The 26013-nt window shown below is 40.5% G+C and overlaps 1 protein-coding gene across 1 annotated transcript; it reads left to right on the plus strand.

Moving 5' to 3' along the window:
• The first annotated feature begins 11669 nt into the window (after nt 1–11669).
• Nucleotides 11670–23912, plus strand: LOC109158309 (L-type lectin-domain containing receptor kinase IV.1-like). The gene is made up of 4 exons (XM_019306235.1): nt 11670–12307; nt 22260–22263; nt 22310–22630; nt 23216–23912. Exons 1-4 carry the CDS (start codon nt 11757–11759, stop codon nt 23819–23821), a joined length of 1482 nt encoding a protein of 493 aa, XP_019161780.1. The 5' UTR covers nt 11670–11756; the 3' UTR covers nt 23822–23912.
• Nucleotides 23913–26013: the final 2101 nt, after the last annotated feature.

Consider the following 26013-nt stretch of genomic DNA (forward strand, 5'->3'; position numbering starts at 1 on the left):
TAAACGGAAATCTAAGGTATAAAACAAAACCAAAAAAAAAATATGCAATTATGAAATTTGATGTGGTGGTAGCAGTATTGTATATTGAAGTGAGTTTGAGGTTTGAAAGGAATAGCGGTTGAGATGCAACCCAAATTATGAAATTAATATTAGAGAAAATATTTAATGCGCCGTCGTTGTATAGGTGCAATACAATAACTATAAACCAAAAGCGCCATCTCATTAAATTGAAAAGTCAACTTTGATTGAACCCTTTTATGTAAATTATAATAATTTTAATATAGTATACTTATAATTATTTTCTTTTATTAAAAATAATACTTATTATTATAATCAATTTAAACTAAATAATAGTGAAAGCTATAAGTATTATCCTCATATAGAAGGAATAATATGTACCATTATGTGCTCAATAAAGAGTTGATAATGGATTTATTTATTATTATTATCTCAGTCAATATTGATGGTGTGAACATCAATGAAATATATAAAGAGCATGATGATGTCAGTTCATGTTTAAAAATTGAGATTTTTGAAATAAAAAGCTTGTGTAAGCTATAAGTATTATCTCCCCTTGAAGATCGAGTTTTTCCTTGAAATTTTTTTTTATATACACCAGTTAGCCAATACTTGATTTTGATTAGATACTTATACAAATCAATATATAATGGGCTACTTGGGTACTGGCTATTATTTTTGTATCCCCATAATGCCAAGTCCCAAAAACTGGTTGTACTATATTTACCCCCAATGTCCCAAATGAGGATAATAACACTGAGTTGCACAAATAATATATGAGTATGTTAAAAGAATATTTGACAAAGCATATAAAGCGTCACAATTCAACCAATACGGGCTCCAGAAGAGTCTCAAAATTATTGTGCAAGATATTCACTCTAGTGACAATCTAGAAGATTTGACTAATCCATTTATACAATTTTGGATATATATTTTATCATGTAGAACTTGAAGATTGTTATCTTCAGGGGGAGACGTGAAGTACATTTACTCGAATCAATCCGGAAGATTTGACGTAAAATCCTGAAGATTAAGTCATAAAAGACTAACAGTTACGCACTATTTGCAACACATAAATACATAAATATCATGTGTTCTTTTCTTCACTAGTTTTTCTCCCATTGGGTTTTCTAGTGTGGTTTTTAACAAGGCATGAGTATGATATAGTAATAACAATGATGAAAAGTTGCAAAATAATTGCTTAATTAGACAAACTCCAAAATCCCGAAGATTATGCAGATTGTGCCCTGAAGGCTTATGGTTGTACTCTTTTTCCCTTAACTAAGTTTTTCCCACAGAGTTTTCTTAAGTTAAAGGTTTTTAATGAGGTGACCAATACAATATATGTTTTTACATATATCATGTACTCTTTTCTTCAACTAGGATTTTTCCCATGTGGTTTTCCTAGTGAAGTTTTTAATGAGGCATGAATATATTTTCTATTGTACTCTTTTCTTGTCTAGTTTTTTCCCACAAGGTTTTCCTAGCAAGTTTTTGACGAGACAGATTGTTGTCAAATAATGTCCAAGGGGAGTGTTATAAATATTATACTTATTATGGACATTATTATATAGTATTGTAACGTTTGTAAGGATTATGTAATTATTTCCATTATTGCTTCCGTTACGTTACCTTGTATATATATTCTTACAACTGATGAATGAAGAAGCAATCATCTTTTCTCCCTCATCTCACTATTCACTATTCTGAATATTTCATTTTAACAACATACATGATACTGCTAATTCTACGTAGCAATAATTAAATAAACCCGAGACCAATTAAAGCAAGTAAATATCTTTATTGATCACGGTAAAGGCCCTAAGTACAATCTACTTGGTTGCTCTGAGTGCCGACTGACTGCGGTTGGGATTCTCTAATAACAACCTATCGATCGTCCAAAAGTCCCCTACACTGTAGCTACTGTGGGTATTTATAGCCGCTGCGCCGAAGACACAAATCCGGTCGTCCAGCATGCTCTCCACGTAGCCAACACGTGTCATCCTCCCGGGTGCCCTGTCTGTCGTCGTAAAGAGCCGCCACGTGTACTTTGTCAGCTCTCTCGCCAAAGGGCTACCGCTTGGTGGTTGACATAGCCGCTCGGGTAACTCCCGGTCGGACCCCGACCGGGTTCTTCACATGAAACCCGACCTGTTACCTGCAAAGACAAAGAGAAAAGGACGAAGGCACCTCGGTCGGGGTAAAGCTATGTCGGTCGGAATATTCCCTACCAAGAGCCCCCCAGCCCGGGCCTTTTTTACTGTCCGGGAAAAAACGGGACGGGATGAAGAAGCCCAACCGTCGGCCATCAAACCGACCAGCCAGCTGTCATTCCTCCCCTCGCCACCTGTCGGCCACTGCCGGCCTCTGCGACTGCAACGGTCGCCTCGGAATCAGCGCGGGTCGTGTCATGCAAGTGGACTCGTTTTCCGCCTAAATGCTCTCCTATAAATACGCCCTTGAGGCCTTCATTTGAACTTTCCTCAATCCATTGAAGCGATCGGTACCCTCAAAGAGTCCCGAGCAGCAGTTCAGCGAACCAGTCGAGCAAACCAGGCTTCAAGCTTTTCCCAAAGTACCTCCAATCGGTAAGCTCTCTACTCCTTATCTTTTGCTTTATTTTTAGCTTTGCGTAGGAGTAGGGTAGAACTAACTCCGATCTAACTTCCCGAACCCTGTACTAACCCCGACCGACCTTTAGGTAGAAAAACATGTCGGATTCGGATAGCCAGAATGTCTCGGTCGCAGACTACGACCACGGATTTGAGCAGATCAGCGAAGAGGAGATAGAAATTATGTCTTATTCTCCTGAGGTCGTTCAACGACCGGGGAAGGCTCCCGAGCGAGCCCCCGTGCAGCAGGAATCCTCGAGCACAAGCGACTCTTCAGGATCGGGCTCGAGCGATTCAGGAAGCTCGGGCCGTGATAGCGAGGAGACCTCCACAAGTGGGCGAGTTCTCCGGTCCGAGGGTAAACGGAAGAAGCAAGGTCTAACCCTAACTAACTCTCCCGATCCTAACTTCCCGAACAACGAACTTATTCCCGAGCTAACGAACTTGTTCTGTTTTGCAGATATGGCGCCGAAACGCTTCAACAGCACAGCTCCAAAATCTCCTCCCCGAACGAAGATAACTCTGGGGAGAAAGAAGGCGACCGCTGGGTCTTCGGGAGGGGACTCCATCCCGGTTGCCCGACCCTTAGGCTCCGCCCTGGTCATCACCGACGAGGGCGGGGTCCTGGATACCTCGGACACATTGGTCACCCGAGTGACCAGCAAGTCGAAGGGGCAAGCGGTGGAGAAAGCGGTCGAGGAAGCGACCGGGAGCAAGAGGCAGAGAACAGAGAAGAGCCCGACCCCGGCGGTCGGGTCTGTCATGGCTGATGCCTCCATACTATCTCGGATCGGCAATCTGACGTCGGTCGAGATAGACTTGACCAAACTAAGCCCGACCCAACTGGCTGAACGGCTCGGTCGTGAGCTGGCCGAGGTAAGAACTCTTCTTTCTTTCACTTTTGTATAATGGACCCTCAACCGGGCTAACATGCTTAACTCTGCAGGCATCGCGAGTCGGGGCAGCCCTTCACGGCCAAGCGCTGTTGGCCACTGAGGCCATAAGGCTTAAAAAGGTCGCCGAACGGCGATTTAAGGAGCTGGAGGAGATGTCTGCCGAGCTAAAAAAGGCCGAGGAGGCGCTGAAGAAAGCTCGGACCGACCGGAGTGCCTTGTCGAAGGCGTTGCAGAAGGAGAAGGAGGCTCGGGAAGAAGCGGTCAAGAGAAGCACAGACCCGGCCGCAGCGATCGACTACTTCTTCCGGGAGGTTGAGCCCGGCATGGCCTTCGTTCGGCAAATGCGGAAAAACGCAGTTGCGGACGAGCTCTTCTGGTCCTTCGGCCATTGGGCTTACAACAGCGGTAAAAGGGACATGAGGGAAAGGACAGAGGCAAATATGAGGGAGGCGCTCGACGGCGAAGACCTCGAGCTAGTCTTGACCACCCTCCCGACTGAAGTCTCCGACCCCGGGCTGAATCCATACGACCCTGAGATTGAGGTCGTCGGCCCGAGCGGGGCTGCCGTTGAGAAGCCACCCGGGATCGAAACTGCCGATCCGGCCGATGCTGAAGCCGTGAAGAAATGAAGCCTGCTGCTTTTGTTTTCCCCTTTTGTAAGCACAGAATCGGGAGCCCGGTCCCGACCCGAATTGTAGCGGGCACGTTTTCTGATAAATGAAACTTATTTTTTGCCAATCTTGTGCCATTCGTTTTCTTGCTTTAAATTCTTTATTTTCAACATGCATGCACTGATTCTAAATGCTCGACCTCATGGCCTTTTGGCCCGGTCATGCACTAGTCGAGTTCGTTCGACACCCGACCTTGTGGCCTTAAGGCCCGATCGTGCATCTAAAATTTCGACGTCAAACTGGCCTACCCGAACGTGTTTACCCGATCTTCAGGCCTTGTCAAAATTTTGAAAATGGGTAAGCCTCCACGGTCGGGTTTTTCCCGAGCGACGGGCCTATAAACACTTCCTTCATCCCAGCCCCCACAGTATTGTGCTCTCGAGGCACGAGTGAGTGCGATAGTGGAAAGAAGTTTGACGGATCGGGGAATTGCTGAGAGCTCCTAGATTTCCCGATCAATGGCGTGACCCAAGTGTCCGCCGAAGAGGAGCGCATTTGACCGGTCGATAGACTCGTCCGGTCGATGGAATTTGACGATGAATCGATCTGCGCGCAATGAAGGTAAAGAAAATAACAGACCGGGCCGCCGTATGCAAACGGTCGAGCAATCACCGATCGTATATACATTAAACCTTCCCGCTCGCAAGCGGTTAAATAAATATTTGCAATGATAAATTTAATTACAAACGACGACCGGGACTAACTCGCAGGTTGAGCCCCCACTTCGTCCAAAGATTACAAAAAATAGGCTAATGCCTAAACATAACGAGGTGCTCGGAATTCCAAGTCCCCTCGATCGCCCGACCAGTTGTCGTCTCCAGTCGGTATGTACCCGGCCGTATAATAGCGCTGATGATGTACGGCCCTTCCCAATTTTGAGCTAGCTTTCCGCCCTCCAAAGGTTGACTGGCCTCCCTTCGTCGTAGAACGTAATCTCCCACCTGAAAATAACGAGGGTTGACCCGGACGTCCTTTGAACTCTTGACTCGCTTCTGATACTCGGCCATACGCCGAGCGGCTAGCTCTATTTTTTCCTCGACCCCATCGAGATCCACGACCATCGCGTGTTCGTTCTCCTCCGCATTGTAAGTTCTTTCTCGATCGGTCGGGATCCAAGCCTCGATCGGGAGTCGGGCTTCTGCTCCATAAACCAGGGCGAAAGGGGTCTCCAAAGTAGCTTCCCTCGGGGTCATCCGATAAGTCCACAACACATATGGCAACTCATCGGCCCAACTACGACCAGCTGAGTGTAACTTCTTTTTTAGACCTTCCAAAATCGTCCGGTTAGCGTTCTCCACTTGTCCATTCCCCTGTGGGTAAGCCACCGACGACTGGACGTGGGTCGTCCCGATCGTGGCCAAGAAGTTTTGGAAATACTGGCTTACGAATTGGCGGCCGTTGTCGCTGATGAGATGCACGGGCACACCAAAGCGGGAAATCACATTGCGCCAAAGGAAACGAGCACACTGCTGAGAAGTGATCGTGGCCAAGGGCTCGGCTTCTATCCACTTGGAGAAGTAATCGATGGCGACAATCACGAATTTTCTCCGACCGGAGAGCTAAGGGAAGGGGCCCAGGATATCTACCCCCCACCTAGCAAAGGGAATTGCAGTCGTGACCGGCTGATAGAAGGTTGCCGGTCGTCCAGGCATCCGGGCAAACAGTTGGCACGTCTCACATTCCCGAGCTAACTTTTCACAGTCTAGCTGGAGGGACGGCCAATAGTACCCGATCAGCATGATACGACAGGCTAACGATCGGCCTCCTTGATGTGAAGAACATATCCCCAAATGCAATTCCTTCATGACCAAATCGGCCTCAAATGCGGTCAAGCAACGCATAAGAAGGCCTCCGTACAATCGCCTGTAGAGACGACCATCCAAGACTTGGAACCTCGAGGCTCTAAGCTTGGCCTTCCGAGCACGCTGGGGGTCGTCCGGAAGTCGACCGTGCTCGAGGAACTCCTTCAGATCGGTGATCCAATTGTCTTCTACCGGCTGGATTGGATTGACCGGTAGGCGATAGATGCTATGTCTCGGGATCACCAAAATCCGAGCTATCTTCGACATATGTTCCGGGGCGTCTTGAGCCAATTTAGACAAGATGTCCACGTCGGCATTATCCAATCGGGGTATATGCCGGACGGTATAACCCCGGAACTGAGCGAGCTTCTCCTTGGCCAGGTCTCGGTATAGCTGCAGACGTTCTCCTTTGACTTCATGAACCTGCCCGACCACGAGCGCGGAATCTGTTTGAGCTCGAATGTGTTCAGCCCCCAAATCCCGAGCACATTGTAAGCCATTCACAAAGGCTTCGTACTCAGCTTCATTATTGGTCGGATGGAACTGATACATAAGAGCAAAATAGACTTTGAATCCTTCCGGGCTTGTGACCACCACTCCTCCTCCTGCTCCTTTCTTGCTACTCGACCCGTCAGTAGCCAACGACCACCACTCAGCCTCAGGGTCCGCAACCTCAGGGGGTCGGGTATCCCGGGCGGTGCGCTCGACCAAGAAATCAGCAAGGGCTTGACCTTTGATAGCTGGTCTCGGTCGGTATTCGATCGCGTACTGGGTCAGCGTTAACGCCCACTTGACTAGGCGACCGGATGATGAAGCAGTGCGGAGGACTGGCCCGATCGGCTGATCGGTCAACACGCGAATTGCTCGTCCCTGGAAGTAGGGAGCCAACTTCTTCGCGGCAATGTATAAAGCGTAGACGACCTTCTCTATCCGGGAGTACCGGAGCTCGGGACCATGTAGCGCGTGGCTTACATAATACACTGGTCGCTGGACCCCTTCCGGATCGGTTCGGCACAATACTGCGCTCACTGCACGATCGGAGACGGCGAGGTACACGTCTAGCTCTTCTCTGAGCTCGGGCTTTAAGAGAACGATTGGTGACATGAGATACTCCTTCAGCTCATTAAAAGCCGCTCGGCATTCTTCGTCCCAGACGAATCCATTAACTTTTCGCAATACCTTGAAGAAAGGTAGAGCGCGCTCGGCTAACTTAGAGAGGAACCGGCTGAGGGCTGCCAATCGACCGGTCAATTGCTGGACTTCCCAAACGGTAGAAGGTGGTTGCATGTCCAGAATCGCTTTTACTTTGGCCGGGTTGGGCTCAATTCCTCTCTTGGTCATCATGTAGCCGAGGAACTTGCCGGTCTGAACCGCAAATGTGCACTTGGTTGGGTTCAGCCGCAACTGGTACTTCCTCATGATCTGGAAACACTCCCGAAGGTCCCGAGTGTGGTCGGATCGGTCCCGACTCTTGACCAGCATATCATCAATGTAAGCTTCCATCGTTCAGCCCAGCAGATCGGCGAAGAGCATATTGACCATTCTCTGGTAGGTCGCTCCCGCATTTCGGAGGCCGAACGGCATCACTCGGTAGTAATACAGCCCGTCCGGGGTCACGAAGGCTGTCTTGCTCTCATCTTCATGGTGCATCATGATTTGATGATAACCCTTGAATGCATCCATGAAACTCATTAACTCGGCCCCGGCCGTCTCGTCAACCATCTGGTGGATACTCGGTAGAGGATACGGGTCGAGCGGACAGGCCTTATTGAGGTCGGTAAAATCAATGCACATCCTCCAAGCTGGGGGCTTAGGAACAAGGACAATGTTGGCCACCCACTCGGGATAGATCACCGGTCGGATGTGCTCGATCGTCGCCATCTTCTTGACTTCTTCTCTAACAAACTCGCGGCGATCGGAAGAAAGGTGCCGGGTTTTTTGCACGACCGGCTTTGCTGCGGGATCGACGGCTAGCTTGTGACAAATTACCGATCGATCGATCCCGAGCATGTCTTCGGGCCCCCATGCAAAGATATCGGCATACTCCCGGAGTATGGCCAAGATTTCCGCTCGGAGATCGGGGGTGAGGGCCCGGCCAATCTTAATCTTCCTATCCGGTCGGTCCTCGGATAGGGGAACGTCTTCTATCTCCTCGGAAGGCTCAGGTTGCTCCTTCCGATCCTTAGCCTCCTCTTTGGCTATGGTATTCACCCGGGAAGACTGACCGGAGTCACGTCTATTGACCGCTCGGGTGTAACACTTCCGGGCGGATTGGACGTCGCCGCGGACTACGCCGACCCCGTTTGGGGTGGGGAATTTCATGCACAGGCGGGGCATAGAAATTATCCCACCGATCTTCATAATGGCGGGTCGGCCTAAGATAATGTTGTGGACGCAATGAAGGTTGACCACAACAAACTCTAGCTCCGTCTTGATCGACTTTGGGGATGTGCCGATCTCAACCGGGAGCGTTATTTTTCCCTCGGGGTACACTAGAGCCCTGGTAAAACCAGACAGTGGTACACCGACCGGAGTCAGCTCCTTCCTGTCAAGTCCCAGCTTCTCGAACACGTCCAAATAAAGGACGTTCACACTGCTGCCAGTGTCCACCATAACCCTCTGGACGTCCGTCCCTTTCACATCAATCGTGACCACGAGCGCCTCCATGCCATGGTCACCGCTGTTGGGCTGATCTTCGAGGGTGAAGGTTATGGGCTCCATCTTTTGCCTCTTCCCGGTCTCCCGGGAATCCACTATGGCGACCGGGCAATTACTCCTCGGTCGGGAAGCGTCTTCCAATCCACCAAAAATGACGTGGATGGTCGGCTTTCCTGCTGGTCGGCTGCTAGACGGAGGGTCAGGGTTCCGTCGGTCATCGCGACGATCATCTCTTCGATCGTCTCTTCGGTCCTAACCTGACCGATCGGAGCGTCCATCACGATCAGAGCGATCGGAACGATGATGGGAATGCCGGTGATCTCTCCGATCGGTGTTCCTCTTAGGGTCTTCCCTCCTCCCCACACACTTGTCCAACTTCCGAAGATTGAGCAAATCCTCCAACAGTTGGCGCAAGTGGGTACACTCTTCAGTGTCATGCCCGGCACATCGATGGTAAGCGCAATGCTTACTCTTGTCGGGGCCGTCTCGATCGGGATGGGGGAGTTTGATGAGATTGCAGGACTGGGCGTACTGCATGGCCTCCGCTGCGGATCGGTTCAGGGCCGTAAACTCACCAGGCCTGGTGCGGGATCGGGGATGGTCATCACCCGATCGATGTTCTGCCCGGCCGGCCGGTTTACGGGACGAAGACCCGACCTCCTGCGAGCGCTTTACGGCATTCGCTTCACCGGCGTTGGCATAATCTGTGACCCTTCGAAGGGCCTCCTCATACGTGGCCGGGGGGTGTAGAATGAAGTCTTGATACAAATAACCCGCCCGGAGGGAGATGTGAAGCATATGGGTGGCGGTCGCATCGTCCATGGGCTCGACCTCCCCGACCGCCGCCTTCCACTTGACGAGGAAGTCGGTCAAGCTCTCCCCTTCAAGCTGCTTGGCCTTCTCCAGATACATATAGGGCTTCCTCACCACCTTGGAAGTGATGAACTTCCTCACAAACTTGATCGCCAAGGTGTCAAACTTGTCGATCGAGCCCGGCTGCAAGGTTTGGAACCATTCCGCCGCTCGACCGGTAAGCTTGGAATAAAAAGCCCTACACATTACGGCGTCTGATACGCCCTTCAGCATCATATTGCTGTAGAAGTCATTAACATGGACCTCGGGGTCCGTCCGGCCATCATAACTTTTCTCTCCAGAGACCTTTAAATCAAGCAGGTAAGGCTGAGCCATCACCGCCGCTGTAAAAGGCGTTTGGTGCAAGGTCGATTGGTCGACCTGGGGTGTTGCAGGATGCGCGTTTCTGAATTGCGCAAACTCCGCCCGGAGGTTGTAGAGCAATCCTCGGGTCTCGTTGAGCTCGGCGGCTTGGGCAGCTTGGGCTGCGTCTCGAGCGCGTCGTCGTCGGTGAGATCTCGACCCGCTATGCCCGGATGAAGCCTCCTGGCTGGCTTCCTGCATCTGTACGTCTTCCTGTTGGCGGTTCCGGTCTTGGGGCCCCAAACGTTGCCGCATCTCCGGTCGAAGACGATCAAAAGCTGCCGCTCGGGCAACTTCTTCGGGGTCCTCCGCTGGGGCGGGAACCTCGGCTGCTTGCTGGGCCTGCCATGGCGCCTCCATCGCATCAGCACCCCCCGACCCCAACCGTGAATGAGCCGAGCGTCAAGCCCGGGAAGCGGACTGATGCTGCGGCTCTACCTGTGCGGCCGGGTAAACTGGAGGGGCGGCGGCTGGAGCCGTGTACGCAGGCGTATATGGTGGATAGCCAACCGGGGGAGTGTAGTACATCGGTTGGCCAGGCCAGTACCCATACGGCGGAGGTGGGACCGGGTATGGATATTGGCCGGGATACATCATCGGCTACTGCGGATACGGCTGACCGGGTGTTGGGCATCCCGGTTGAATGTAGTTCACCGGCTGTTGGGCGGCCGGGTATGTGTTGGATGAATGCGGTGGTGAGAGATTTAGATTCAAATCCACCGTCTGACCTTGCTATTGGGTGGCGTGGTGATCGGATGAGCTCGCTGCATCCGCCTGGTCGTCAGTGAAGTTGTTGTATGCCCACGGATACATCGTTGCAAAGAGACCGGGTGCTCGTCAAGACGTTGCTTTCTTGCACGGGTCCCCACAGACGGCGCCAAAATGATACTGCTAATTCTACGTAGCAATAATTAAATAAACCCGAGACCAATTAAAGCAAGTAAATATCTTTATTGATCACGGTAAAGGCCCTAAGTACAATCTACTTAGTTGCTCTGAGTGCCGACTGACTGCGGTCGGGATTCTCTAATAACAACCTATCGATCGTCCAAAAGTCCCCTACACTGTAGCTACTGTGGGTATTTATAGCCGCTGCGCCGAAGACACAAATCCGGTCGTCCGGCATGCTCTCCACGTAGCCAACACGTGTCATCCTCCCGGGTGCCCTGTCTGTCGTCGTAAAGAGCTGCCACGTGTTCTTTGTCAGCTCTCTCGCCAAAGGGCTACCGCTTGGTGGTTGACATAGCCGCTCGGGTAACTCCCGGTCGGACCCCGACCGGGTTCTTCACATGAAACCCGACTTGTTACCTGCAAAGACAAAGAGAAAAGGACGAAGGCACCTCGGTCGGGGTAAAGCTATGTCGGTCGGAATATTCCCTACCAATACACATTAGTAATTACACTACTCCTTACTGAGTACTGAGAAGATAATCTTGGGAAGCAACCTTAGTCATGATTTTCAAGCTTGTAATATGGGTAGTTATTTCTTCAGCACTGGTAGACTTTGTGGGCTCAGAGGATGTCGGATTCACCTATCATGGATTCAATTCGGCCAATCTGAGCCTCAATGGGGCGGCTGGGGTGATGCCCAATGGCATCCTGAGGCTAACAAATGAGACTACGTCTCAAACAAGCCGAGCCTTGTACTCTCTGCCTGTCAATTTCAAGGGTACGGCATCAAATGGTTCATCTTTCTCTTTCTCCACAACCTTTGTGTTCGCTATCGTGCCTGGGCTCTCGGTTTTGGATGGCCATGGAATGACCTTTGCTATTTCGCGAGTAGGCGGCCTTCCGGGAACGCTTGATGCCCCATATCTAGGCCTCTTCAATGGCTCCAACAATGGCAGATCCACCAACCTCGTCGTGGCGGTGGAGCTTGACACTATGCAGACCAATGATTTTCGTGATATCGATGGCAACCACGTTGGAATTGACATCAACGGGATGATATCTAATGTGTCAAAATCAGCAGGGTATTATGATGATAATAATACCTTTCGTAGCTTGAGACTTGCTAGAAGCAAGGCGATCCGGGTGTGGGTAGAATATGATGGAAAAGTTAAGCAAATGAATGTTACAATGGCTCCCTTGATGGTTTCTCGCAGGCCTGTAAAGCACATCTTGTCTTTGTCCTATGATCTTTCGATGGTTTTCCATGAAACCATGTCTGTGGGCTTCACAGCCGCCACCGGTGCAGTGGTATCAACCCAATATGTTCTTGGTTGGAGCTTTAAAATGAACGGTGTGGCTTTAGACCTCGATCCCTCTAAACTCGCAAAGCTCCCTAGAATCTGGCCTAAGGGGAGACCAAGAATCTTGGTTATTGGGGTGCCAATAGTTTCAACGGTTTCGTTTGTGGTGATCTTCTTGGGAATTGTTTATTACATCGGAAGGAAGAGGAAGTTTGCAGAGTTGCTTGAGGATTGGGAACTGGATTAGTTGACTAGGCTTATTAAGTGGTCTGGTTGGACTTAATAACTAGTAGTTGTTAGTCAACCAAACTCTGTGCCTAATATAATCCTGGATTGATGGGATACATGATGATTGATGTTAGCACATTCAGTTACGGTACTCAGACTGCTCAGTAGATACCAATACACCATCTAGGGTTCTGAGTCAGGTCTGAGGCAAAACATGGCTAACGGTCTACCGTTAAGAAGCAATACAACAGGAACATCAACTATGGCTGGAGATCTACATGGCTACGCTTCCGCTATCATACGAGGTCAGGTTTCTCGTATACTATGGTTTATTATAGTTAGATTATTTAGATCTAACATTTGGTATCAGAGTCATTATAATCTCTGCCTGGTTGATTGTATTGCCTAGAATCAACATTAGGTTTTTCATATACATTGAGCTTTCGTATATGTTTTAATTAGTTAAACTCTACACGTAAAAATATATCTATTCAGTCCGGATATAATTATGTAATTTATCGTGTATGTTTTGGGGTGAATTAATTACTGATTATGCCGAAATTATGAATACTTTTGGTTAATTTGAATATGTATGCAACCTGAATATATTTATTCTATTAAAGGCATACATATATTTGTGCTTTGATTTTTCAGTATGTATGTACATATATATTCGGATTTCATATATGTATATATATACATGTCAGTTTTTCCAGAAATAATGAAATAATTTTGGAAAATATTATAAATTGTTTTTCGAAATATGAAGGAGATAATTTCGAAAAATAAAGAATACACCTATTGACTACTACCTTGCTACTTGTTCGCCGGAAAAATCACCGGATTGAGTCGTCGGTGCCTTTTGGTTGTCGTCGACGTGTCGACGGCCTCTGTCAACGGCGGTGGACGGCGCTAGTTCTTCTGGTGACGACGACGGCGGCGCGAGTTGGAATTGCAGGTGGCGGTTGTTGGCGTTGCGCAGAGGAGGGGCGGTGGAGACGAGGCTGGGTTTTTCCCGGCGACGTCCCTGCTTGTTCTTCTTCTTCAGGGGATGCCGGCAACGGGCTGCCGCTGCTCCATCTCCGTGCTGCTGTTAAGGTCGTCGGCCGGCGGAGGCGTCGCGAATGGCGGACCTGCGTTGTGACGAGGAGAGATGGCGGTGGCGGCACTGTTGTTTTGGATTCTCAGCCGGTGCCTTCGCTGCTATCTTCCCTCCTTCAGGTCGAGCAAATTCTGGTCTGTCGCCGTTCCTCGAGCATCAGGCGGTGATGTTGATGCGCAGTAGGGTTTATGGATGATTAAAGATGATGATGATGATGTGTTATATTGTATGGGTCGGGTCTAGCCGATGGATCTATTAAAAAAAATAAATCTTCGGCCTGCTTTGTTTCATTGGGCTTGCTTCAGTTTCTCCATCATCATATTTAGACTTCTTCTAGCTTAATTGTTCAATTTAATTCCTCATTAATTTATTATTAAATTATCATTCAATTTTGGGCAAATATTAAGTTTTAAATTTGTTGTTTGAATTTTAATTTAATTTTGAGGTTTATTTTAAATTGCCTCAAGTGTTGCAATTTATTAAGAATTTATGACTTAATAATAATATATTAATATGCAAATCCAAGCATGCTACGTATATTCATAAATTATTATTATAATTATACATCTATAATAGCATGCATTAAAGTTGGATTTAGCATATTATTTACTCATAAATTCATTATTAAAATATCACTCAATTTTGGATCCTTAGGTCAATTTGAAGCATTATGGCCTATTAAGGTAGCTTGTTTTGGTTTCCACTTAATTTTGAGCTCATTTTAGTTTTATGTGTCTCTGGGACTTTACAACCTATTTTGAACAAGCTATTTGGGACCTATCTTGGGTCATTAAAGTATGGATCCCACCATTTTGATTGATATTTTAATAATAATTATAGCTCCTTATAACATGTTTATTAAGTTTTAATTATTACTAACTACCATATTTTGGTATTCATCGTTGGTAATAATATTAAATTTTGGATCTACTTCAGTATTAGACCAATTTTCATCCATGTTATAATTCACTTGGGCCATTGAGGTCTATGAGTCTAATTTGAGTTATTAAGTGCTATAATTATTGTATTGGTCTGTTTTGAGACATTAAGGATTAAGGATTTAATTGTTATTTTGGCCATTAAGAATTACAAACTATTGTTTAAGTTGATTAATTTTTTAATCTATCAATAGTTTTTCGGGGCCTTAATAATAATATTAACTCTTTAATTTTATGGCAAAAGCAATATAGTTGGTATATTGTTTGTTTAATGGTAATTTGGTTATTACCTTAACTTCAGTCTCCCTAAGTATCATAATAGTCATGGTTAATTATTATGTGGTAAAATTGAGATTAGTATTTGGCATCCCTTGATTACAGTTTTACCATTTATTAAGTTAAATTTGGCAGTATTAATTTCTGTTATTAAGTTTAGGGGCTAATCCCGTTTATTACCTCTTCATAATAATTATTATTTCATGGTAATCTACTATATTTGGTATATTGGTATGATTACCTGCTTCATTTTAATGACTATGAATGTTGGTAATTAAGCCCTACCAATAACTTTGCTAACGTACCATTGGACGTTGCATCGAGTTTGTTGACACCGACAGTGAAGATGAGAGAATTCTGGAGTTTTTCTTCGGATCATCATCGTTGTTAGCGCAATGGAGAGATGCAATTTGCATCATTAAGGTTAGCCATTAATTATCTTTTATAATTATTATTGATAATTAGTGCTACAGTTACAGTTAACCGCTAATTTGGACTAGTCACATATTTTATCTTTAGAAAAATGAAAACATTAAAAGTGCATTACCATACTTTAGTTTGTCATTACTAATGTTAATAGTGATTATAATGTTACTTATTGCTATTAATAATTAGTTAATTAATGATGACATTAATATAATATTGTTATGGTATTCAATTATGCACCTTGAACTGTTTCCAAATAAATTTATGTGACAATACTCCAGTTCAAAAAATAATTTTCTGGACATTAATATTTTTCGGACTTCAAATTTTATTAAGTTTTCAAAATTTTATCCGGAAACGGTTATAAATGTTAGCGGTTTTAACCATTATTTTTCCATATTTAGTCTCCTACTTAATGTGATAATATTATTATGGCTATTTATTGCTATTTTGATTGTTTGCAATTTTGCCATTAATAATAATAATATTATTATTAACTGAGTTATGGAGAGTGATTTTGAATCAATTTAGTAATTTTGGAAAAACATATTTTCTAGGCAATTGACTTTTGCCATTAATTCCATAATTCATTTAGTTCTTTGAATTATGACTGTCCATATTTGGTTAAGTATGAATAAATGAATATTTGGTTTAAATTCATATTTTTTAGTTGGTTCATACTCTTTAGATTGTTTTATGCATTCGATCACATTAAGTACATAATATTAAGTTTAATTATGTAATTGGGTTTATGAGATTTTAATTTACAAATGCTAGCATATCCTTTTGGTTTGATATTGTTTGAATTTGTAAATACAGTTATTTCTCATAAATTTGATCTTTATGCATTAAAACATTTTACCATGGAGTTACAGTTTAAAAAATTTTAAAGTATATATTCAGTACATTATTATTCAAAATGTTGGGTCTCTTTTGGTTTGGACTCATTGGTGTTTGAATATTAAGTTTATACTTTGAAATCTCATATTTTAAATTTGCTTTAAGTTATGCAATTTATTTGGAATATATGAGTTTAATGTTTAATTTTATGCATATTTGTCCTAAGCATAATATTCTGTTTTAAATTATGTAATTTTATTATGCCTTTAGCAATGCATAAATTTAGGATGGAATTATATTAGTTCCTATTTAAGTTGGACTTATGCATAAACTTTAGTCGCGGTAGTGTCTGAATTTAAGCACGTTTAGTCCTCTATTTTTAGTTCACCATTTAAGCTTTAATCATTGGCAGGATTGCAAAAATCCAGCCTAGGCATCGAGTAATCGGCGCCTAGGCGCTAGGCGCCCCTTGGCCGAGGCGATTTCCCCCCTAGGCTCCCGCCTAGGAGACCGGCCGCCTAGGCGCCCGCCTAGCGCCTAACTCGGCCGATTACGCCGAGTTAACTCGTTAATTTCTATCGAGTTAGCCGAGTCAACCCGGCCGACTCGACCTTGCTAATTTTTTTCATTTATATGACATATATATATATATATATATATATATATATATATATACATATATATATATATATATATATATACATATATATATATATATATATATATATATATATATATATATACATGTATATATATATATACATACATGTAGATGTATGTATGTATATATATACATATATACATGTATATATATATACATACATGTAGATACATATATATACATATATATATATATATACATATATATATACACATATATATATACATATATATATATACATATATATATATATATATATATATATATATATATATATATATATATATATATATATATATATATATATATATATGTATGTATGTATGTATGTATGTATAATATGACATATATGCACCTACACACGTGCATTGTTTTCCATTTTTTCAGTTAGCCGCCTAGGCCATCTAGGCGCTAGGCGCTACTCTACCGCCCGACTAGCGCCTAGCGCCTATTGCAACTATGATCATAGGTGAACCCTACAGTTTTCTGGTGTATACCCTACAGTTTTAGGTTCATATCCCCAAACAGTTATACATTAAGTATATATGAATCGGGGAGACATACTAGTTTTAATGGCCATGAGTTAAGAACATCTTGAGCCACTAGTCTCCTTAAATTGATACTCTATTTAAGGAATTGGTTTTCAGTGAGACTTAGTCTCTAACCACCTTTCCTTGGAGTATATTTAGATTTTCCCATCACAATCTGGTATAATCTGTTTGTTAAAATTTGAAGTATTTCTTGCCAATGTTAGGGGTGTGCAAATTTCGGAGAAATTTCGATTAACCGACCGAACCGACATGATTCGGTTAACCATTTTTTAACCGAAATATTTCGGTTCGGAGAATGGTTAAAGGTTTTCCCAAAATTCGGTTAACGGTTAATTCGGTTCGAAAGTGTCGGTTAACCGAATTAACCGAACGGTTAACCAAATTTTGGAATATATATATAATATATTAAATATTAAATATAAATATATAATATGTACTAAAATCCCAAATAGTCAAATGGATTATGGACTTATGGTATTATTTTTGTATGTTTTGATATGAATTTATTATGATATGTATTTTATTTTAATTGAATTTATTATTTTAGGAGTTATTTTTAGGATTTTCAATTTTAGGGTTAAAAATTTCGGTTAATCGGTTAACCGACCGATTAACCGAAAAAAAGTTCGGTTCGGTTAATTCGGTAGAGCGCATTTCGGTTCGGTTAATGGTTAAGGCAAAAAATAATTTCGGTTAATTCGGTTCGGTTAACCGAACGGTTAACCGAATAACACCCCTAGCCAATGTGATTTGATTTCGGTTCATTAAAGAATAGCCAAAGCATCCTTAATTTACTGAAGTCTTTTAAGTTTTCAATCTTGATTAATTAAGGAATAGCTACAGCATATTCAACTACCTAAGATTATTAAGTTTTAATCACATAAAGTTTAGGCAAGAATTTGATTATTGTCTAGTGATCTTATAATTTTAATTTTGTTTTGGAGTAGCCACAACATCCTCAATCTGTTAAAATTATATATTAAGCGGTTTATTTTGATCACATAAAGTTTTGGACATATCATTTGTGATTAATTGTATGTAATATGATGAAATTTAGCCCACAGGCAATTTCGTTATATTTGTATGATTAATCATGATGAAATACTGGACTACGGTCATAATTTAGCTCACAGGCAATTATGTATCGGAATGTAGTTTAGTAGTTTTATCAATGATGATAGAAATAAATTTATTTATTTACTTTATGGTTATTTGTAAATAATTTTCAGTTCTATCATGAAGTTTAATTTTATGATGTAAACTTTAGATCATATTTCTTAATTTGCCCACAGGGATTAAGAAAAGGAACATGATCTCTTAAGTTTGTTATCATAATGATAGCAATGAATCTTATTGACTAAAATTTTAGCCTACTGGCAAGTTTTAGGTCATTTGATTCTTCAACTCATTTGATAATGGTTTCATCATAAATAAATTTTTCAGTTGGATCTAATTGAGTAAAACTTTAGCCCACAGGCAAGTTTTATGTCACTAGATTCTTCTGGCTCTTTAGTAATTGTGAAAAATATTATCATAAGGGTTTCTTAATTGGATTTAATAGAATTAAAACTTTAGCCCATAGGCAAGTTTTATGTCAATAAATCCCTCAACCCATTAGATAATAATTTTATCACAATTCTTAGAAATTATAAATTTAGCTTAAGAGTAAATACCACCTATGGTCCCTCGAGTTTGGTGGCATCGCCATCAATGGTCCCTAACTTCCGTAATTACCATCCGTCATCCTCCGAGTTGTCAAAAGTTACCTTCTAGCGTCCTTCCGTTACTTCCTCCCGTCTTAGCCGTCAAAATGGAGGGTAATATTGTCATTTGACTTATATGAAAAGAGTTAATACCAGCCAAGGTCCCTCGAGTTTGGTGATTTGGCCATATTTAGTCCCAAGTTTCACTGCATCATATTCCATTATTTTCCTTCTTTCATATTCTCTTCTTCAAATGTATTATTATTACTATTATTTATAGTTATTATTAAATTCTTATTATTATTACTATTATTTAAAGTTATTATTGTTATTATTAAATTATTATTATTATTGTTATTGTTATTATTATATTATTAGCATTAAATTATTATTATTATTATTATTATTATTATTATTATTATTATTATTATTGTTATTATTATTATACTAGTATTGTCCTGTGCGATGCACGGACTAAATATTAAAGATTTGTTTGTAATGTTAGAATAGGTAAAAAAAATGTTTTTAATAATGGTATTTGAAGTACAGAAGAAGAAAACATAAACCATAATTTAATTTTTTAAAATTACATTTTTATTAGGTATATGACAAAATAATTATGATATTGTATTTATAATATTTAATTTAATAATTGAAAATAGTATGATACAAAAAGTTACTATTATTAATCGCAGCTAGCGGTATACATATTTGATCTTGAGTATGTCTACTCCTAGTATGCTACCCATGTGATGCACGAAATGAATATTGGACAACATTATAATAATATTATTTATTAAAAAATACATAACCTAATATCAACATAGTTGCAATTCATATTCATATATATATATATATATATATATATATATATATATATATATATATATATATATATATATATATATATATATATATATATATATATGGTCTTGTGAAAATTAAATGTTGTTAATACCAACATTTAACCATTAATATCAACATTTAATTGTCACAAGACCATATGACTTTATTATAATTAAGATTATTATTATTATTGTTATTGTTATTATTAAATTATTATTATTATTATTATTATTATTATTTATTGTTATTATTATTTTTTAAATTATTATTATTATTATTATTATTATTATTGTTATTGTTATTGTTATTAAATTCTTATTATTATTACTATTATTTATTGTTATTATTATTATTATTAAATTATTAAATTATTATTATTGTTGTTATTGTTGTTGTTGTTGTTGTAGAAATGTGCAAATGCTATATAGGATGAGTGTATTTAATAAAATCATAAAATTAGAGAAATAAAAATCTGGAGGAATGGAAAAATGGAAAATTGAAAAAATGGAGAAGGAAAACTGGAAAAATGGAGAAAGAAAACTGGAGAAATGGAGAAATGGAAAACTGAAAATGGAAAAACAGATAAATGAAGTAAACGACCCCTATACATTTGTAAATTTTCTTTAATATTGTATAGGAGAAGAGGGAGTTCGAGTTGGAAGTTGAGAAACCACCAACTTTCTTTAATATTGTTTGGCCAAGTTTGGGACTAAAGATGGCCAAACCACCGAACTCAAGGGACCTTGGCTGGTATTAACTCTTTTCGTATAAGTCAAATGACAATATTACCCTCCATTTTGACGGCTAAGACGGGAGGAAGTAACGGAAGGACGCTAGAAGGTAACTTTTCACAACTCGGAGGATGACGGATGGTAATTACGGAAGTTAGGGACCATTGATGGCGATGCCACCAAACTCGAGGGACCATAGGTGGTATTTACTCTTTAGCTTAATTATAATTCTAAGTTTCATGGTTTCCATTGGCAAAACATATTTTTCAGTCACTCCCAAAATTTAGTCACTTTTATTAATTGACATACATCTTTTGGATTCCATTAATAATAAAATGTATCTTTTGAGCCAAATTCTAACTTGGTTTTGGAAAATGTATTTTGTTTTTTTTTTTAGTATGTCCAACTATGGTGGGGAATTATATCTTCATTATTTAGTTGGACTTTAATTGGAACCAAAAATTGATTATTTAGTATGTCAAACTAATGGTGGGGAATTATGTCTTCATTTGTTAGTTGGTCAATAAATCAACTATGAGTATATATGTATGTTATTAAGTTCATTTTATTAATTTCGCTGAAGAATGTTTTAATCAGTGGGAGTGATCATTTAGAAAAAGATCATTAAGATACTCCACTAAAGTTTATGGATTTAAATGGCTTCATACATCCTAAATTTGATTGTATGTCAGACAGTAAGTCCAAAATATTCTACAAGTATTAATCTTGTATTCGTTCATATAAATTCATAAGTTCAAATTATTGAACATTTGGTTGTACAACATATTTATGAAAATGTTGCAACAATATTAAGGAATTTATTAGAACAAAAGCATTTAACTTGTGGTGCACTATAATTTAATAAATGCTTCAGTGATTAATAGAGTCTTTAGTTTCTTCAAAATTAATCCTGGGCCATTTTGGTTTGTAGGGCTCAAAACAATTTTGTGGGACATATAAGTAAGACTCGTTATGTTCAGTTCATTTAAAGTGAACATTGAAGTTATTTGGGAAGTTATGGTGTATGTTTAAGATTCCAAATTTATGGACTTAGACCTTTGGTTTATTGTCTAAGTTATTGGAATGCTTCTGTGACTTGACTATCTTTTGGCTATTTTTGATGAGTGGGAGTGACAGACGTGTCAACTCCAAGCTCTTAGCTGTTAGAGATAGTACTTAAAGTTAACTTATAAAGAAGTCATGGAATATAGTTAGCATTATGCTAACATTAAGAGATCTCTACTTAAGGCATGCTTATAAAGTTTTAGAGATCATACAGTGTACTCTTTTGTACAATTTGGATGTGTTTTCTCCTTCAGTTGTGCACATAATGTATTTTGAGAAACATCCCTTAAGGTACCGAGAATAAACATAAGGTTTGTTCATAAAGGACCTAAGTTGGAGAATTAAAATACTTAAATACATGTGACCATGCATAATGGATACTACTCTGATTAAATAGAGGACATATCACTATGATTCGTGTGTTTTGTTCTTTGATGAAGGTTGTGCTAGTACTTGCACCAAGTGGGAGAATGTAAGATTTTCTCTAATAATATATATTATATATTATATATTAGGGCCTTAATTAAGTGGTGCAAGTTGACTAGGCTTATTAAGTGGTCTGGTTCGACTTAATAACTAGTAGTTGTTAGTCAACCAAACTCTGTGCCTAATATAATCCTGGATTGATGGGATACATGATGATTGATGTTAGCACATTCAGTGACGGTACTCAGACTGCTCAGTAGATACCAATACACCATCTAAGGTTCTGAGTCAGGTCTGAGGCAAAACATGGCTAACGGTCTACCGTTAAGAGGCAATACAACAGGAACATCAACTATGGCTGGAGATCTACATTGCTTCGCTTTCGCTATCATACGAGGTCAGGTTTCTCGTATACTATGGTTTATTATAGTTAGATAATTTAGATCTAACACGGACCTCACAGGTTTAAGTACAAGGATTTGTACTATGCTACCAAGGGGTTTTCAGAGAAGGAGTTATTGGGATCAGTGGGATTTGGGATGGTGTACCGAGGGGTGTTGAAGTCTTCTAATGTGGAAATCGTAGTGAAGAAGGTGTCTCATGGATCCAGGCAGGGGATGAGGGAATTCGTGGCGGAGATCGTAAGCATTGGCCGATTGCGCCATAGAAACTTAGTGCCACTTTTAGGGTATTGCAGGCGCAAAGGTGAGCTCATCTTGGTGTACGAGTATATGCCTTATGGAAGCCTAGACAAGGTTATGTTCGACAACCCACAGGGTCGGTTTTTAGATTTTTGTGGCCCTGTTCGGATAAATAAATAAGGCCCTACCAAAATTAAAATCTATAAAACTAATACCGTAATTTTATTATCTAAATATATAACAAAAAAAATTATTCGTGCATCGCATGCACACTGCACGCACATCGCACGGATAATTGGACAATTATTTGCTCGAATTCAAGAACGGATAACATTTAAAAAAAAAAAAAAAAAAAAAAACATAATCGATACAACTCATTTCATCAATTGCACTATATAATATTCGTTGTTATAATTTTAAGATTATAACAAATCTTTTCCGTGCAACGCACAGATAAAAATAGACATATTATGGAATAATAATAATAGTGTACACAAGTTTTGAACCTTAGACCTCAAAGTTAAAATACAATAAATATATGTTCCTACCATTTCTTTATAAAACCTTTTAAGTTCAATTAAAAACTTTTAATTTTTATTTCTAAACTAACTAGGTAAAAATAAAATATTGAGCTTCTAAAATTTGGGGTCTCTCTAAAATTTGGGGCCCTGTGCGGTAGCCCAGCTTGCACAGTCCATAATCCGGGCCTGCAACCCGAAACCCGTCACCCTTGGTTGGAACCAAAGGTTTGGTGTGATCAAAGGCGTGGCGTCGGGGCTGCTCTACCTCCACGAGGAGTGGGAGAAGCTCGTGATCCACAGAGACGTTAAGGCCAGCAATGTGTTGCTAGATGGGGAACTTAATGGGAGACTAGGCGATTTTGGTCTGGCAAGACTGTATGATCATGGAACCGACCCTCAAACCACTCATTTAGTCGGGACGATAGGGTATCTTGCCCCGGAGCAAACAAGGGCCGGCAAGGCCACAACGTGCACGGATGTGTATGCTTTCGGGGCATTCTTGCTTGAAGTTGTGTGCGGGAGAAGGCCACTCGATACCCAACTCGAAGAAGACAATGATCTCATCCTCGTTGATCGCGTGTTTTCTTACTGGTGTAGAGGTGAAATTCTGAAAATTGTGGATTCAAATTTGGGCGGATTATGTTGTAGGAGGAGTGGAGCTAGTTTTGAAGCTTGGTCTTCTTTGCTGTCAATACGAGCCAAAGTGTCGGCCCAGTATGCGGCAGGCTGTGCTCTATTTGCAGGGAGCTCTGCCTTTACCAGACCTCTCATTGCTAAGAATAATATAATTTCCAGTGCATGATTTTGATTCATTCTTAGCAAGTTTTCAGTCTTTAATTTTCTTCCCAAACGAATAAGTAAGCATTTTTCATGATCTTTCTACTATGCCAAAATCGGTTTTCTTGGATGGTCTGGAAGATCTGTAAGTTGGGTGAGAATTGAAGCTAATACTCTACTGCCTGTACATGCATGTTCTTTAATTTTCTCAGTAAAATACCTAACATATATATATATATATATATATATATATATATTTCTCTTTTGTGCATATATTAGTGGTATTAATTATATTGACTTTGTTTGTCACCGTTAGAGTTAGCGGATTATATGTTAGCAATTTGCCTGCGCGAGTTTAGCTGAATGGTTCAGTAAGTGTCTGTTGAAACATTGATTCACCCTAATTTATATCCTCCCAAATGCAAGTTCAGCCTTTTGAGAGAAGATTATGTTTGCGTTTGAGAATTCAATATCCTCCTAAATGCTCTGTGGGGCTCTTGAGAATTCAACCTTTTGAGAGAAGATTATGTTAGCCCTTGAGAGTCAACCTTTTGAGAGAAGATTATGTTAGCCATTTTATCTCGTAAAATTAATTGTTCATGATCAATGGTTAACATGTAAAAAGAGTAACTTGTAAGGATGTTAATGTATTTTAATTATTATTTTTTTGTTTTATATAGAATGTTATAATAATTATAATTGCTTATTAAGAAATGCAAATCATTCAAGTGGCTAAATAATAGTATAACAACAAAAATATCAATTAATTTCAATTTACAACACAATTTAAAAATACAATACAAAATCCTATAAATTGAGCAATAGTATGTGACTGAACGACTCACGATTTAAGTTATTTAACTCTTTTAGCGCCCTTAGGTAGGAATTCTAAGGATTTAGGATTAGTTTAGCATAAACAAAAACATAAGGTATAAAACAAAACCAAAAAAAACAAAATTATGCAATTATGAAATTTGATGTGGTGGCAGCAGTATTGTATAATGAAGTGAGTTTGAGGTTTGAAAGGAATAGCGGTTGAGATGCAACCCAAATTATGAAATTAATATTAGAGAAAATATTTGATACGCCGTCGTTGTAGAGGTGCAATACAACAGTGATGAACTAGAAGTGTCATCTCATTAAATTGTAAAGCCAATTTTAATTGAATCCTTTTATGTAAATTATAATAATTTTAATATAATATACTTATAATTATTATCTTTTATTAAAAATAATAATTATAATCAATTAAAACTAAATAATATATTAATAAAAAAGCCAATCCAAAATGCTTCTAGCTAGAAATAACTTTTTGAATTCAAATATTGAAAACTAATTACCAAGCATTGACTTGAGTTATTTCACTTAGTTAAATAACTAAAAACTATTTAAAAGATATTCAAAACTTTGGGGGCAATAAACAAACGAGTTTTTTGCACTTTTGGTCCCATGATCAGAATTGATCCACTACTTTCAAACCTTGCAATTTTAGTTCATGACTATTGTTTTTTTGGCAAAAATGGTCCTTCCGGTCACTTTTCCGTCAAAATTCCACCGGAGGAAAAATTTTTCATTTTTAAGAAGGCTAAAATGGCTAAATTTGCCTAGTACGAAAAGTGCAGAATATGATTTTATATAAATTGTATTGCAAACCTGGAGTATTGATGTTGTTATTGCTAGCGAAATGTCAAATTTAGCCCTCTTAAAAATGAAGAAATTTTCTTCCGGTGGAATTTTGACGAAAAAGTGACCGGAAGAACCATTTTTACCAAAAACAATAGTTGTAGACTAAAATTGCAAAGTTTGAAAGTCGTGAATCAATTCTGATAGTACCACTATAGTCATGGGATTAAAAATGCAAAAAACTCATAAACAGACTGCACCTTAATCTAAAAAGTAAGTGAAAGAAGTATGTATATATGGTAGATGCAGACTTGTTTCACATCATCACTCTTCATCTAGAAGAAGTACATGACAATGTCAATTGTTGAGCACGCAAATGATAATGTACAGTGGGTGATTTACTGGAATATAATATTACAAATTGACCAAAATTTATTAACACTTATCCTTATTGTATCTGTAAAGGCCATGGTTGCAGTAGGCGCTAGGCGCTAGTCGGGTGGCCGGGCAGCGCCTAGCGCCTAGGCGGTCTAGGCGGCGCCTAGGAGGATTCTAGGCGGCGCTAGGCGGGCACCAAAAAAATTTAAAAAAATA

The sequence above is a fragment of the Ipomoea nil genome, unplaced genomic scaffold, assembly GCF_001879475.1.
Source record: "Ipomoea nil cultivar Tokyo-kokei standard unplaced genomic scaffold, Asagao_1.1 scaffold2805, whole genome shotgun sequence".
Lineage (NCBI taxonomy): Eukaryota > Viridiplantae > Streptophyta > Magnoliopsida > Solanales > Convolvulaceae > Ipomoea > Ipomoea nil.